The 18240-nt window shown below is 40.2% G+C and overlaps 1 protein-coding gene across 1 annotated transcript; it reads right to left on the bottom strand.

Annotated features, from left to right (window-relative positions):
- Nucleotides 1-655: 655 nt before the first annotated feature.
- LOC110040103 (uncharacterized) lies at nucleotides 656-10728 on the bottom strand. The gene is made up of 8 exons (XM_089293390.1): nucleotides 9885-10728; nucleotides 8130-8298; nucleotides 7264-7519; nucleotides 6883-7110; nucleotides 5685-5939; nucleotides 5353-5538; nucleotides 1616-1870; nucleotides 656-1099 (listed from the first exon to the last, which is right to left on the bottom strand). The coding sequence occupies exons 1-8, from the start codon at nucleotides 10678-10680 to the stop codon at nucleotides 914-916; spliced, it is 2331 nt and encodes a 776-aa protein (XP_089149516.1). The 5' UTR covers nucleotides 10681-10728; the 3' UTR covers nucleotides 656-913.
- Nucleotides 10729-18240: the final 7512 nt, after the last annotated feature.

Genomic DNA, 18240 nt, shown 5'->3' with positions numbered 1-18240 from the left:
ATAAACAAGTAAAAATTAGAGATTAGAAAGAAAAACGTTTCGGTGACATCGTGAAAATGGTGACACGATGTCACCGAAACATTTCTTTTTTATCGATAATTTTACCTGTTTAACTTTCTAGTAACCCCACAACTTCCAAGAACGTGCAGTGTAATGACTCGCTTTGAAAAGGGTCAGAAAACTCTAGACTGTCGGCTAAATTTAAACACCGAAAGCACAAGACACTTGTCCTTTACGTGAATTATGAACGGAAATTAATTGGGCATCGATTCTGTTCGCAGAAAAATTATTATTTAACTCACGTCTGACAGCTGAGATCTGACAACTGAATACTATACTGAGCAACTTCGTTCCCAGGGGCTCTCAGTCAGGGAACGAGCCGACTGAATGGGCTGAAAGTTTAAACAATTGCAAGGATTCCAGCAGTTAAGCTGAGAAAGGCGCTACAACTGTTGAAATTTTCTTTAAAGGATCGGTTTAGCGCAGTTGCTTATGAAGATTCTGGCCCAGGTCCTTGGTTCATAAGACGACCTATATACGATAATGTTATCTACAAAAGGAATAGAAACCGATGAAGGATAGAGAATTTGCAAGTCGTTATGGCTGACAAGACACCGAGAGTAATGTAGATCGACAGATGAAAAGTGATTACATGTTTACTCTTGACAAGAACGATGTATATGGCTTTTATTTTATCTTGAACAAAATTTGTCTAACTGCCCTATAGAAAACTGCTTTGGGCGAATGCTGCCGCTAAAAACGAATAATAAACTGGACTTCTGCCTTTCCTCTTTACGCCCACCACAGTTTACTCGTATCTCAAAATCTTTGGACCTAGAACAATGCCTGGCATGTAAAATAAGAACGTGGCAAAAAATCACACAACAGAAGTCATTCATTTATAGAGCGAATTTCACACAACCCAAGGCGAGAAACCCATGTCTCTAAAAAGAGATTCTTTCTGAGACCCCTGAGGTTTTGGAGCTGGTGGGTTTAAGACATCATCACAGCCCTTCTCTTCTTTATCCTGTACACAAGAGATGTATTTCTTTACACTCTCCTCAAGGTAACTTAGTGGTGAGGGGCCTTGGCGCAGAACCTAAAAATGAAACTTAATTTAGATCGTTTCTGAGTTGAGCTACCGGAAAAAGTTACTTTAATTTAGTAGCTGATTAAATTCCATTTTATAAAAGTAAAACAACTATAGCGTGTTGCTGCAGAAATATTCCATGTCAACATGTGCTTTGAATAAGACTATCTATCAACAGGACCAGGAAAGCTGTTTATACCTATACCAGTGTATTGAGGAACAATATACTCGTGTGTTACGCTGACCAAGAGACTGCGGACAAAGTTTCCTTAGCGTAACCAAACCCTTTGCATTTAACAGAGGAATCCAGCAGTACAATATCATGGCCGGCGGAAGAGTTAATTTAGCTAGTTTAAGTAACTGAACTGTTCACATAAAACGGTAAAGGGCATATCATTTGAGCTAAGAAAATATTGGACCAGATAACTCAAGATGGGGTAACTGAGACCGATGGAATGAAGACAATACTTAGAGAGGAAGCGAGTGATTCAGTTTTTAAACTGACAAGGTCTAAGACTAAATCACCTGGTAATGGAAGTCTTTGGTGTTGAATTTTTCTTTCAGAGTGCTATTGGCTTGGTCTTTTAATCTCATGATGGCAAGTTGTCCCAGCATGTAAGTGACAGCCTGTCCCGGGATGCTTTGGTAGCGTGTCACTTCCTTCACTGCTACGTCACTTGTGTCCCATGCGTACTCCTCGAACATCGTCAGCGCCCAGGCACGTGAATTTCCCTTGAAGTGAAGTCCAGTGTCCATCATTAAACGCAAAGCTCTCCAAACCTAAGGAAATACGTCAATCAATGAATGCAGAAATGAATCAACCGTTTCTATTCTTTAGCGTACAGAGATAAAAGGTTTCACCCTTCACAAATGATGGATTAATAGATGTAACCCTGACAATGTATTTTGGCAATAGTTAGAGTAGAGTTGTTGTGTTCAGTCCTACAGGACAAAACTGTGGACTGAGTTGAGGTCCCAGCCCTGAATATAACACCGACTAGTGATGCACTTGAATTAGATACCCGTGTAGGTGTTTTGATAAGTTGAGACAATTGATGTGTCTCGGTAATGGATCTAAGAGTAATGTAATTATTATTTTGTAGAAATATAGCTGTATCCGTTTTTATATTCCTCCGGCGTAGTGTGGACGGAGTCTGTAGCAAACCACGATCGATGTCAATGAGCACCACCAGACAAAAGGTTTAATGAGCAAAACAAAGGCTTTACAAGTGTGTTCAGTAAACCTTTGCACATTTCAAAGCCGTCCTCTGCAAAACAAAATAAACAACAACGCAAAATGACCGCGAACGCGAACGATGAGTCAAAGTGCTAATTTTACGTATTTCCATTTAGAATTGAACGCTGTCATTACATATTTAGCCTGAGTGAGGTTTTCGAGCCATTAGCATCCAGGACAAATTCAGTTTTTCAAGGAGTTGTCCTCGGCGTCGCCGTCGTCATTGTTAAGATCCCTATGTTTAATTGACCTCAAATCTAAATGTTGCGAAGACAATAACATCTGGTGGAGTAACATCGAAAATTGTGATGCTTTAGGCGGCAAGGCACCGGAAGAAGTTTCCGCTCGTAGGCATTCGTAGACGTTAGGCGTTGTCGACGAATTTGAACTACCCTTTCGCTGCAAGGCGTAATATTACATGGTAGAGAAGACCTTAAACGAACGTCATCAATCAAGGCTTAACCCAGCTACTGTAACTCAAGAACACGTATATCATATAACTGTATGTATAGCATAAATTACATAGGCGTTACAGAACATAAGCGTGCATGTAAGGAATGTTTGGCAAATTTGCATAGTATAGTCTCAAATTAAGGTATGTCCGCCATTTTGAATAATCAAATCCAGCCGGTGTCAGAAACTCGTTTGTCCAGTCTGGCTATGACGTCGGTGCTTTCTCATTGGCTCACAGCCAAGCCTTTTGTTCTTTCGCTTTATAAGTGCGCTTTATAAGGGCGGCTAGTTAACTCGACCGCGATTTGCACATCTCTATTAATCTCTCTTAAAACAATACCTCAACCACCCCCTAAATATCCCCCAATATCCCCTCACAGCCTGCATTTCATTAATCCCCTACATATACCTACGCAGCCCACTTCTCATTAATCCCCCACATATACCTACATTAAGCCCCTACACTGCCTATAGGTCATTAATCCCCCACGTATACCGCTTACGTTCTGTTAATCCCACGTATACCTACATCGCCTACAGCTCATTAATCCCCCTAACTGAACCTAATTATTCCCCCACATATACCTACATAGCCTACAGCTCATTTATTCCCGACATATACCTACACAGTCCACATCTCATTAAATCCCCCATTTATACCTACAGAGCTTACATCTCATTGATCCCCCACATATACCTACGCAGCCTACATCTCATTAACTCCTACATATACCCACAGGGCATACATCTCATTAACGCCCCACATAAACCTACACAGACTACATCTCATTAATCCCCCATGTATAGCTACACGGCCTACATCTCATTAATCCCCCATATATACCTACACAGCAACACATCTCATTCCCCACATATACCTGCACAGTATACATCTCATTAGTCCCCCACATATACCTACACAGCCTGCATCTCATTAATCCCCCACATATACCAACACAGCAACACATCTCATTCCCCACATATACCTGCACAGTATACATCTTATTAATCCCCCACATATACCTACACAGCATACATCTTATTAATCCCCACATATACCTACACAGCCTACATCTCATTAATCCCCCACATATACCAACACAGCAACACATCTCATTCCCCACATATACCTGCACAGTATACATCTCATTAATCCCCCACATATACCTACATAGCCTACGTCTCATTAATCCCCCATATATACCCTCACAGCACACATGTCATTTTACCCCCCACATATACCTACACAGCCTACATCTCATTAATCCCCCATATATACCTACACAGCAATACATCTCATTCCCCACACATGCCTACACAGCCTACATCTCATTAATCCCCCATATATACCTACACAGCAATACATCTCATTCCCCACATATACCTGCACAGTATACGTTCCATTAATCCCCCACACATACCTACACAGCCTGCATCTCATTAACCCCCACATATACCTACAGAGCCTACATCTCATTAATCCCCCACATATACCCTCACAGCATACATGTCATTATATCCCCCACATATACCTATACAGCCTACATCTCATTAACCCCCATATATACCCACATAGCATACATCTCATTAACCGCCCACATATACCTACATAGCCTACATCTCATATATCACCCACATATACTTACACAGCTTTCATCGTATTAATTCTCAACATATAACTACACAGCCCACATCTCATGAATCCCTCACATTTACCTTCACAGTTTGCACCTCATTAAATCGTTTCTAGAGTCAATACTCATTATATTGGTTATCAACTCATGTAGAACCAAGTGGTCTTAAGATATCTTGGAACAAGTAAATTGACTATCGCTATTCAAATTATCCGTTCACTTGGAGCCTGCGCACAGGCTTCCGGTTGGGTTAATGGGTTTAGTGCGAGCTAGCCAAGTATGGTCTAGGGCGAGCGGGGAGAGCCGAGAGCGGAATGGTGACGAGGGGGAGTACAATTCGCGGAATTCCTTTCTTAGCGCTTAACGGCTCGCCACGCTCGGCAGAATTTTTTTTTCCGTCCCCGCCGGATTTTTTTCCGCCCTCGCTGGGAGCCTGTTCGCAGGCTAGTTCACTTGCCCTGCGTTCAGCTGCTCGAACAGCTACCGTATGGAACGTTTTCGCGTGAGAAGTCACATATTTGCCCATGCATTTTTTGTGGTTGAATCGGTAAAGTTTTTTTTTTAACAGCGCTTTTAGGGTCGAGAAAGTAAAATTGGCGATGTACTTACTTCTTTTTACGTGACCCGTGATTGGTGAAGAAAAATTCTTCGTGATGCGTGATTTAATAAAAAAAATTCAGCGTGATGCGTGATTGTTACCCCACCTTTGCCACCGTCAACCATGAGTCTCAATTCTGTTACAATACAATTACAATTTATAAATGAATACGCGTAAAAGTGTCAACTGATTTGATTAGACATTCGGGCAATTCTATCGTTAAGTTTTATTAAGGAAAAAAACCTGAAACCTGTTAAAACCTGTTTACAACTCATATTTATTTTGTAACCCTCTTACTAGAGCGCTCACAAAAGCCAGTATGGTTTCCATGTCAACTCACCTGCCATTTCAACATTCCATATTTGGAAATTGGATCAACTTGATAAGCGCTAGTATCTTCAGGGATCAGCGGATTCTCTGCGTATAGTGCCCAGCCCTCGGCAAATGCCAGGTAAAGGGTGTTGACTGCTATCCAGCGAATGGGACCTTCACATGAGTCAGTAAAATGTTCGGTGTAACCTTGAACCTGTAAATAAAGCAAAGCTGTATAAGCTATTAACCTAGCCTGAGCCGGCTAATATGACAGGATATTGACGAGAAAAGATATGCTTTGTGTATTTATAGAGCCCAACTGGAAGCTGATAGTTATTAGTTTTACAGATGCAGCCTCACCTGGGTGTGGTGTCCAGGCCTTGCTTCATGTGCCGCCAACGTGACTGACTCATATCTGGGTCCAGGCTTTGCAAGAAAGAATGGCATGTTATAACTGGCAACCTTGGAACAACTCGCATCAGACGGCATGTAGAATGGCACAGCGCTTGATGGATTAAGGTCGTAGTCGAGTTTGATTGGGCAGCTTGGAGTGGACTTGTAAGGACCTGTTACATGAAACAGTCCAGCGGTCTCATAGTCAAGGGTTGCCATAATCTGTGACAGTAATGTAACAAAGTATTAGGACACAGATTATTATGGTCAGAAAATTACAAGGTGTCAATTACAAACAAAAAGTAAGTTCTTTATATATGTATATATAACCTTTATTTACCCTGGGCAGTGTTACAGCACAAGTGCTAGTGGGGCCGAGGAAACAACTGAAATAAATAATTCAAATTGAACGTAACACTGTTAACGTTAAGAATCCCAACCGGCCGCAAGCAATCCAGTTGGCTATTTACAAGCGTGGCCGAGGATTTGAAATCGGGACTACCGAGAAACAAATCCCACTAGTGGCAGGGTGTAGGCCTTGAGCCCCGGACCTCCGGATTGTAACAACAGCGCCCTAAACCACTTGGCCACGCTGCCTCCTAGGTGCAAACTTTCTAGAGAGTCAAGAAAACCTTTGTTAAGCCGTGATTTATTTACCTATAGTTTCCACAATCAGCTCAAATAAAGACTACGAGAGGGATAAAAACAGAACCCAAACAGAATCATGCGTAAGTCATATAGAGTGAAAATGAGTGTAAAACAAATAAGGCTCAATTTTTTTCCTGAGACAGGTGTTCTCTGCGGTTCTACTTTTATTAGTTTTCATTTAATTTCTTTCTACAGGTACAGGTATTGGAATCCGCTATTTCCAACTCGGTTATTTCCAATTTCCCGTTATCCCCAACTCAAACCATTACCCCTTGTTATTTCTAACCCCTGCCATTTCGAAATAGCGGGGTTCAACTCCGAGGAAGGATAAAGGTCTTCCCAGACTCCTTTGCGTCCTTCGATGTTACAAGATGGCGCCCGTTTTGAGAACACGCGGCGAATTTCATGGTTTTTCGAGTTCGATTTTCTCTGGGTTCAACTGTAGTAAACATGTTATGCGTGAATAATATTAAATCTTGACTGTTAGAAAATAATGTATCCATGTCGTAATAGTAACCTGCTTGGTATGCTCAAACCAGTTCTCCATGGCTGCTGTTCTGTGTGGACAATACTTTTCCGCGTCCTTTACAGTGCTGCATACTTTGTGTGCATTGGCGTCAGACTCATTGGCTGGAATTTCTTTATCATTGTAAAACATCTTAGGATCATTTATGAGCTCTTTGAATCGTCGCTTCGCTTCATTTTCATCATCTACTTTGGTTACTTCCGTGGCTAATTTCAAAATCTGTTCAACAAATCAATCGACACATATTAATGAGCTGCACGATCAACTCGAGAACTCTGTCAGGTTGGAAAAGACAATATACCGTAGCTCGCTTCCATCGTCATCACGCTCATAATATATTTTCCCTGACTTAGTGGTAAAGAAGGTTCATACCTCGGAATAGAGTTTATCGCGCATGTCTTTACCAAGGTTGTAAATTTCATCCGGTGTCTGGGATGTGGTTGTAAAATGTGCCAGCAGCCTTTTGTAGGAGTCTTTTCCATTCAGTTTCTCGCCTGTGGGAAGTTCTTGTGTTGTTTTCGTATTCGTCTGAGAGCCGTTCACGAACACATAAGCAAGCGGTAAACTACCAAGGCCGGTAGCAACGCTGTCTGGTGCACAGTGTGGAACTTGTTCCTCCTTTATGAATCTAAAAACGGAATTAAGCGAATTGATAAAATATCGGCTTTCGTTTACGATGTTGTCGCTATCTGAAATTTGCGTCAAAAGTTCTCGGAACACCACTGATCTTAATGAATTCGAATAAAAACGTGTTGGTGACATATCTTACCAACCATAACTGCTTATATCCAGCAGCGCGCCCCCTCTCCCCACAAACAATTTTGCACACTGGGAGTGATCACTTTTTCCTAATGCACGAAATTTGAGAAAAGTGGGAAAGGTAGAACACGCTACACTATAGGTATGTGTCTGTTTGTGATGGCTGTGTTTAAAAAAATCAAACGGATGGATAACTCATGGCTTGCTTGTTAACTTGACCTTAACACAACTTGAGAGGAGGGTTGATATAACTATTGTTGGCTTCTCCCCAAGACCAAAACAACTCAAAGCGGAATCGAATGCAGGGTGGGCGCCTCGACAAATGAACTGGTTTATTGAGGCCAAGATTTTGACTTTTCTTCAAGGCCAGGGCTATAACACTCAATTAAAGTAACCATAAAAACCGGAGAACACGTAATATTCTATTTTGTAGGCAAGTATTATATATGTTAAATAAATTAGTATCACAACTGCCATACCTCAACATGTAATCAATTGGTTTGCCAACATACTCAAGGGCAAACTCTCGAAGTGACTCGCTGGCTGATTTTCCAAACTTTCCCCGCCATTCACTGAGTTGATCATCTTTCATGTTCGAGATAAAATCTTTGGCAAGGAAAGGCTTTATGAATGACGCTTCGTAGATTCCTGTCAAGAAATATAAGGTTATAGCACATAAACATCAACAACGCTAAAAACGCACGACTTTCAGGCATCTTCGAGGGATTTCGAAATGGGTTTATTTGTTGGAGCCAGAAATGGCAACTTTATATCTTTGTGTTAACAATTGAGGGATTATTGTGATTTGGGGTGTGTAATGGTGTCCATTCGCGGAAAATAGAGCCCTATAGGACCTTTAAAGGTTGCGGTTGAGATGAAGAGCAAAGAAATACACCGATGAAGCCCACTATTAGCCGCACACAGGGATTTTCAATTTCCTGCATCTATCATCCTTATAATATTTGGCCTAATTATGCGCCTTGCCTTTTCTTGTTTGGTATCGCAAGATGCATTTGATTCCTACTGAGTGAAAACTGACTTTATTTAAGACTGCGCTATCTAGCGCGCGCTTCACAAATTGCAAGCTAGCTGCAGATCTGACAAGCTGTTTTGGAAAAATTAAAAACTTTTATATCCTGCCAGTCAACACTCTTGTCAAGCTCCTTTGACTGAATAACCTGCAACGGTGAATTTTAACTGCACAGCAATAGATTATGGAACTGTGTAAACAGCAAGAGATCAAAGATTGCCACCCGTTACCGGTCTCTTGTAATTTTGCAGCCAATAACAGGACAGCGAATGTTGTTGGCAGTACCGTGAACGGATAGCGTTTGGAATCCTAAATTGTCATGCGCAAGTTTTCAAACTTGTCAAATAACAATTTTCTTTAATTTTTCCTGGTTTAAGACAGCGGCTGATCAAACGATCCGGCAGTTGCTAGCAGAAGTTCGCTTTCTTCTTTCATCGAACGAAAAGAGGAGGCAGCCTCTGTCTCACAGGGCGGCTGCATGTGCTCCCAACATCTTTCTTTGCTCAAAACCTTAAAGACACAACGCAACGGTTGCGTATTTCCTTGAAAGGGAAAAAAGACTTAATTTGGTAAGCGTTTTAGGAAAAAAAAAAAAACCTTTTAAGAGTCAAAACAACCATTGAACTTCATTTAACACTTCGATGCTTGTGTTTGGAAGGTTCGGGAACAGTGTCAAACTTTAGCGGGCTGTACTGTAAATACTGCCCGTTAAATTTACGTATACCAGGCATAGCGCGTATTAAATAAATAACTCTGGGATATAAAAAAGAAAATGACAGTGCTGTGGCCGGTTAATCTGTTTTTATCACATATTCATTGAAGCAAACATAATTAATTCAAAACTAAAAACAATTTCATTAGATTTGAATTCCGCGACTCTGCCTTTGTTTGAGTGAACATCATAGACAGAGTGCCTTTGTCTCAGATAATTTGCACGCGCGCTGAAGCGTAAATCGTAAAAGTGTTTTGTAACAACAATTGTGTTTTGCATTACCGTTTGCAAGACATTGTAACGATCAAACATGACATGACGCTTTAATGAAACAGCTGGATTGAATTAGTCCAGCCATAGTTAATGTTCCAGCGCAGTTGCAATTCCATACCTTTATTTCATAGCAACACTAAGGGTCCTTGGGAATCTTCAAACAAAACAAAAAACCTTAAAACGGTTTCTGTTTTGCTTGTCATTTGAATAATTTCTTACCCGTTGGACCATTAACAGCCACATCTCTGTACTTGTTTTTCAATCCATCTAGCCCCGCTTTACACTCCTCTGTTGTGCGTACCATTCCAGCAGCCACGCCTAACTTCATGTTTTCCACGAACTGAACAAAAGTGTGGTTGAGTTCTTTGAATTTAGCTTTAAGTGTCTCCATTTCACTGACCGTCGACGGCTTAAAATGCTTGAATGCTGGCTGCACTTCAGTTGGCACCATACAAATCGGATTCCAACAGAAGATGTCGGCTCCCATCATCCAATCCCCAACATAATAGTCGTATGAATACGGCACCATGAAAGGGAAGCTATGTTTAGCCCAGTGAAGCAGTTGAGCTACAGCTCGTTTCTCTCTCAGTGTCAGCTTGTTCATGTCAACTGGCATTTTCTCAATATCTTTGACAATTTTTGCCGATTCATCAGCGATCAGTTTAATGCGCTCAGGCGTTGGATCGTAAGAGTGGTATTTGTTCTTGACCTCAGCTGGTGTAACACCGGGTTTGCTTGCAATTTTGTTCGGATTCAATTCGTAATACTTGTTCTGTGCTCTTTCTAAAAAGTCATCGAGTTTAACTCGCTTAGCTTCCTCTGAATAGTCGCAGCTGGCGCCTTGAGGTTCTGCCTTGGAGTCATCACCTTTTCTCCTAGCCTCGGCGATGAGTGCAATTCCAACGAAGAAGAAAACCAAACATGCAATGCCAAGGAAAACGAAGAGAGCTATAAGGCAGCGTGTTTTTCTCTTCTTGCGAGATGACTTATTAGCTGGTTTATAGCTGTAATCCATGTCTGCGTAGTGAAATTATGCAAATTGACGGCAATAACATGGAGAGATCAACAAATTATCCCTTTATTATAATGGTGCCACCGCAGGTGGTCTACGCGAATGTTGATTCAATAGCGGCTTTGATGTTACGTAACGATTAAAATAGACTGTCTTTATAGATTAAACGAATCTGAAATTTAGTACCTGTACCAAGATCTCCTCCGCATTAGTTTTTTGGGATGTCACGCAACGCTTCCCCTAAAGAAAAAGGAACGGCTGAGGAGGAGACTAAGTACTACCCTAATGATTCGATTTAGCGCTCTCCTTCCGATAAGCGCTTTCCCTAACCCCTCTCGAAAAACAAGGAGGGCTTAATAGAAATTTGTTTTCTCCCGGGAGCTAGCCAAGTATAAGTTCATCCTGATAATTTATTTCGCACTCGTTTTAAACTTGACCATGGAATTGAGCACGCCATGGCAGAGCCATATAAATCGCAGCAGACTAGCTTTTACGGCTTTCTAAACTTTTTTTTATTCTTTTCATCAGCAACGTCACATGAAAATGTCTTTTTTCTCTATGCAGTTAATACGTTTTAGACTTAGATGGAGTCTGCAAAAAGCGCATGTCTGATACGTGTTCGGTCGTTTGAATTGAACTCATTTGGTAAGTGCCGAACTCGGATTTTATAACGAGTGTCTCGGCATTTTGCCTTCTCTGGGTTTTCACGTTTGACATGCTCCTAATTCAGTTTTAAATTTTTTTTCTAGCCATTAGTAGGAATGGCTTAATGGTTATCCCTTTAGACTTTGGGTAAAACGGTGTTGATGGACAAGATACTTTTAAACCCTTTAAGTGTCTCCAACGGCGAACGATTAGGGACTTCTGGGAAAGGATGTCAGGGTTTACAGTAACCGGAGAGGACTGGGATGAGCTCCGCCAGGTCTGGATCAAGAGGCTCTTGAGTACTTCACCTTTTGTCGTTTGGACCTCTTACAATATGGGATAAACGAAACAATGCGAATTATGGTGAACGAGGGAGCCAGGGCATGGGAAAAAGGCCAAAAAACAATTCCGCTCTCGTTTTTCCCTTCCCTTATTACTTAAGCTTTGGTATTTTTCTCCATCATCTGACGAATTGAAACAGGCTACCTGTCCTTCATAAACAAAAGCGCACGAGCAAAGCTACATACGTGCAAGCAGAGACCCTTCTGATTTTCGTCTCTCTTTTCTTTGCCATACATTCTTTTAGAATTATCATGACCGCCAGAAGTCAGGCCAAGAGAAACTTCTGTCTCGAAAATGACTAAATACTTTTTTTAACGCTCTCTACACCCTGAAGTGCGGATATTTGCAGCAACCATCGCCAGAATTTATTTACACCCAAATCAGTAAAATATGGTTTCATTCTTTAAGCCTTAGTCAAACGGCGCATGATAGCCGATGATAGTTGAATGATGCTCCCGACTTTTCACCGCCTATCATCAACTGTCATCGACTATCATGCGCCGTTTGACCAAGGCTTTAAGCTTTGGTTTTCGTTCATATGTTGTTGTGTGCTTCCAGTATAGTTTCATTCATTCATCAGCATGAAAACCCACGTAATTCAATTACCTTTTCGGGTAACACAATGATCGACAGTGGATCTATCTCCTGTTCAATAGGGGTTTAACAGTTCAAAAACTGTGAAGAGTGAGGTTCAGTAAGCAAGAAGTGATCTTGAGGAATTTTTACTAAAAGCACTTTACCGGTACGTGCATTCCCTTTATTGTGGTGGCAATTCAGATCTGATTGGAAACTTAAAGACGCGATGGTATTTTTGCGCGCGTTAACTTAGACTGAAAAAGCCGCGCAAGGATTTACTGAACATGATTTGAGCATTTGGGAAGTTTTGGCGATGTATTTTTCTTTACGAGAGATTTGCCACACAATAGTATAGAACCTTCCATTACACTACTTATAACTTGTCGACCGAACCATGGCGGGCGAATCATAGAGATCGCATCTTGTTTGGAAAGAACGGGTTTGCTTACTGCACTGAAATTGACTATAAAGAAACTTCGTATCATGAGTTAAATTATTCTGGCATTTTGATTACGCCTTACTTATGATCTATTGGATTACAGACGTATAGTGACATCATTAACATTTCCTTGTTCCTTTAATATATTTGCTAAATAGATTATATCATAATAGTGTAGTTTTGTTGATCGATTTACAACAGTTTATTCAAGGAATAAATAACTGTTTGTACTGTTTAAACTTGAACCACAAGAAACCCAAGATATATTTGTATTAATAATGTTGAAGCACGAAAGCTGACATGATAACTGGGAGGCATCATCAAAGCAATCTTATCCTTAAAGTTTTAAAAAGAAGACGGCGAATAGGGTATCTTGTAACGATTTTCGCTGCGTCTGTAGGTGTAAATCTAAAGGTTATTGCGAAAAGGTTGTTGCAATTTTGTTGATGACGTGTAAAGGACCGACGACTAAGTCGCGGGCAGGTTGGCGGCATATGAGAACCAAGCTCAAAAGTGGTATGTATTTCGCAAGATTTTCCTTGTAATAAATAAATAAATAAATAAATAAATAAATAAATAAATAAATAAATAAATATACATTTATATAGCGCCATTTTCCACCAATTGTCCATGGCGCTTTACAATACTTTAATATATTTACAATACTGTAATATTCTGATAATATTTATTACATCGGGAGTATATACACAGAGGGCGGCGCGGACAGCAACAAGTACTTTCTAATCTTCATGCTACGTACCTTAGCTGGGAATGTCGCCGTTAAGGTCCGGTAATATGGGCAACATTTTTCTTCAACTTGTCTCGCAACATGGTTGCATTGCAAGTTGAAACACATTGTTGCACGTATTACAACGTTTATGACCAACTAGTCTCGCAGCAAAATACAGTGTAAAAATACAATGCAAGTTGAGGCAACATGTTGCGCAAAGTAGACTCGAGTTCTACTTTCTGCAACAAATTTTAGTTTTGCTGCTGGTATTACCACTGAAACTACAACTTGTCTCGCAGCAAATTTGAATTCAATGCTTGTGATAAAAAAAAAAGGCGGACGGTGAAGGCGAGCCTGAATTCGAAGTAGACCAGTAACTCTCGGAAAGTCATAAATTTGTCCTTTACTAAGACTAGAAGGGCTATCATAGTCTTTGGTACACCTCGTTTGTCCTTTAAACTGAAAGAAAGAAATATTGCAAATAAACAACCGTGGTTCCCGCAAACTTTTCGTCGAATTTCACGGACCTCACTGTGTCGATTTTTGGCGGCTATGCAGTATCGAGTATTTTTTTTCACAAAGTTGTTTTGGAGTCATGTTATGAAGTCCCGATTTGTTTGTTTGTTTTTATAAATGACGTGACCGTCTTAATTAGAATCCGGCTGAACGTCTCGTGCTCGCACCTAAAACACTTTGAGGTCTCGGTCTCATAGTTTAAAATGTCAAAATGTCTCGAGCTCGCCTTTTTGCAAAGTCTCGCATTTATCATTCACCACCCCGAACTGCAAATGCAAACCGAAATTATATTGATCTTTTTTTGGACGACTTCTAGGCAAGTATTGTACTGTGTGGGTTTTTTTTATTTAAAGTAACAAGTCTTAACAAATTACACGTATCACAAATTACAAAAATTACAATAACAAAGTACTCTGGTATGGCTACTCCGATACTACAATGTACATTACTTATTTACATCAGGTGTTACTTACTTCCATTAGGAAAACGGTACTGTGTGGGTTTTGCTGATCATCTTGGTAAACGTTGAACTGCTGAAAGTTAGAAGCAGCTGCATCTGTGTTATTAAGTGATCAATTGAGGTCCACCCTCGTCTGTAGAGGATCGGGATTCGGACGGCTGGAAATGAGGATGAGTTAATCCAGTGGAAGAAAAATGCGGTAAAATGCTAAGTTAGCCTTTAGAACTCCCTACATATCGCTGTTAACCCTTCATAAACCTGGACACGGAAAGGCACTCTGTGAGAAAAGTGTTTTGCCCAACAACATTTCAAAGTAATCCCGGCCGCTCGTCACTCAGCGCGGTATACCATTAATGTAGGTAACTACAAAACTATATAGGAAAGAAGAGAAAGAAATTAAGAGTGCCTGCCCGTAAAAATCAGACAAATTCTTAATTTCGCGGCAAGGGTCGAAACTTCGATTTCGCTCATATTTTTATGGTAGATAGGCTAGGGCATGACAAAAACTACTGGATAGTTTTTTTGGCAAAATATCCTTTTATTTCAAAGAAATATGCAAATTACCAAATACCGTTAAAATCGTCATTTGACGCACCATTTTATTAAACAAGTTTGAGAGCCTCGCATGCAAAACCACATCATTCTTCCGTCTTCAAAACACTCAAATATGTTTGTGCAATGTTTAAATGTGTACTGGGTTGATTTTAGGGAATGTTGCGTTGTCTTTTTGGGTGCACAATAATTAAATTTCGAAGACATGTATTTCATTCACTTAAAAGTACTTCGTGAATATAATTAATTTTCACCATGTGCGAAACCTTCAAATGGACCAAGCTTCTGGTGGTTGAATTGCAGAAGGATGGTCTACAGATTCCTGTAAAAATTTCTTTGGGCAAATGATTGTGAGCGACGCGCCGCGGAGAGCTTTTCAAAGTACGTCAAAAATGCAAATATTTGACCATCCGTCGTCAAATTTCAATTTACGGGTTAGACGTATATTTTAGCATGCGCCACATGTCTTGACCTATGTTAAGTTGAAATAGACACAGAGCTGATAATTTCGAAATGTTCTAACCTCATTTGCTGTAAAAGGCAGGTCCAAAGCCGATTTGACGTGTTTCTATCACCATTCGTCGCACATAAAGGAGAAGTTTGCTTTTGTTTACATAATGTCCGATGTACATCGCCAACTGTCAACTTATTTAACGGTCGAATACCATGAATCTGTGACCCTCGTTCGACACATATGATCACCACTGCATCTAAGTCAAAAACGGCTAAGTCACTTGTAGATAGTTGCTTGCTTTGCACTACACCAAAATATTACGTTTGATCATCATGGTTTGAATCCTTGCTTGCAGCGGTTCCTTGTTCGTCACGCAATTCTGTCATCCCATTTTAGGGGGTAGGGGTGGGACAATTTCTATCCTGATAGTAAGGCTCCGTAAGGCTTGGAATCACTGGGAGCACGCAATCGTGTTGAGTAGGAAGAGATTAAATTAAGAAATGAAAAGAATGAATAATTTACCATTGCCCCTGTTGTTATCTTTTACTCGACCACCGGTACCTACATGCCCCTGCGTAATACTGTAACGCTAAACTCATACCTAGGTCTTTTCGCGCTATGCAATTATTTTTGGTTTACATGTAATACAGTGGGCTACCCCCTGGGAAATGGGTGGCGACCGCTTAATGGGGCTAGCCGCTTAAATAGAGGTTGGTGTACCTTGAATATTTAATTTTTCACTATCGGGCTATAAATTTCTTGGTGAACATGGAGTCAATTCAATACAATCATGATAGACGTGTGTTTGAATTATCACTCGTCATGCACCTTCAATTTCAGACTCTTATCTGCCATCGCCCTTTCCAAAACAAAGTTCTTAAATTTGGGGTGGCCGCTTAATAAGGGTAAAGACAATAATGAAACCCTTATCGGAATGACCAAATGATGGCCGCGGAGGTAACCGGTCAATAGGTGTTTTATTTACAATATTTTACTGACGATAATTTTGGACTGTTTTGACAACAGTCCTCTATTTTCTGTTACATACCAATGCCTCGCCACTAAGCAAACAACTGATACGCCAAACAAAATGGCATGGCCAGGGCTATTTACTCACGTAATTACTAATTAAATTTAGTCTGTTTTTCTCACGAATTAGACTCGTTGTGATTTCCTATTTTTATTTCAGCTAGTTCTTGCTTCATTAATCTAAAACTTTTTTATGGCGATTTTCTTAAAATTCTAGTGAGTACAGGTACTAGCTTTATCAGCTGTTGTCTGAAACATCAGAACGTACAACAAACGTGATATGGACCGAGGCCACGTACACTATAGAATATGATTATATAAATATACACATATATTATTATAATATGAAAAAACAGAAGAACAATGATTAAATTGTTTCACTTATGCTGAGAGTACTCTATACAAAATAGATCAAAATGTGCAGCATATGCCGTGACAGCACTGCGTGACGAACAATAACGGCTGTAAGATTGGGCTGCGCCGACACGCTTATCAGCAATGGTCAGCAATCGATCAAACGCAATATTTTGGCGCAGCGCAAAGCGAGCAACTATCTACAAATGTCTCAGCCGTTTTAGACTTTGATGCAGTGATGTTCATATGCGCAGAAAGATGGTCACGGATTCATAGTATTCGACCAATATAAGGTTGACAGTAGGCGATGTACATCGGACGTTAACCTTGTGTAAACAAAAGCGAACATATGCTTTATGTGCGACGAATGGTGAGAGATCGACTAGAAACACGTCAAATCGGCTTTGGACCTGCCTTTTACAGCAAATGAGGTTAGAACATTTCGAAATTATCAGCTCTGTGTCTATTTCAGCTTAACATAGGTCAAGTCATGTGACGCATGCTAAAATATACGTCTAACCCGTAAATTGAAATTTGACGACGGATGGTCAAATATTTGCATTTTTGACGTACTTTGAAAAGCTCTCGCGTCGCTCACAATCATTTGCCCAAAGAAATTTTTACAGGAATCTGTAGACCATCCTTCTGCAATTCAACCACCAGAAGCTTGGTCCATTTGAAGGTTTCGCACATGGTGAAAATTAATTATATTCACGAAGTACTTTTAAGTGAATGAAATACATGTCTTCGAAATTTAATTATTGTGCACCCAAAAAGACAACGCAACATTCCCTAAAATCAACCCAGTACACATTTAAACATTGCACAAACATATTTGAGTGTTTTGAAGACGGAAGAATGATGTGGTTTTGCATGCGAGGCTCTCAAACTTGTTTAATAAAATGGTGCGTCAAATGACGATTTTAACGGTATTTGGTAATTTGCATATTTCTTTGAAATAAAAGGACATTTTGCCAAAAAAACTATCCAGTAGTTTTTGTCATGCCCTAGCCTATCTACCATAAAAATATGAGCGAAATCGAATTTTCGATCCTTGCCGATTTATTTTCCATTTTTATGGACAGGGACTCTTAAACAGATAACTGAGGCAACAAGGCTCGACGATATCGTTTTCAAATTCAGCGTCGTAAAATGGGTGGAGATTCATCTCAGTACAGCAAAAGACATATTTGATATTTTCTCGTTACCTGTTTTTGTCTTCCGTTCCAGTTCTTTCTTAGATCAGAGCTCACCAGCGCGATAACAAATAGCTGCCTCTAAGAGATGCCATGTAAACCGTTTGCAAACAATTTCAATTTGAATCGAAATCTCATGTACACAGCATTTTCAAGAACAAAAAGCCTAGCGTCTCATTGGTACGTTTAAATTAACTTTTTAGACCCTGGGGGTGCAATCTGACCTTGTGGACTTTTTAAATTTAATTATTCTTCACAATGCTTTGCAAT

The sequence above is a fragment of the Orbicella faveolata genome, unplaced genomic scaffold (assembly GCF_042242905.1).
Source record: "Orbicella faveolata isolate gen_17 unplaced genomic scaffold, um_ofav_v1 contig_25, whole genome shotgun sequence".
Lineage (NCBI taxonomy): Eukaryota > Metazoa > Cnidaria > Anthozoa > Scleractinia > Merulinidae > Orbicella > Orbicella faveolata.
This window is presented reverse-complemented; position numbering and strand designations above follow the sequence as displayed.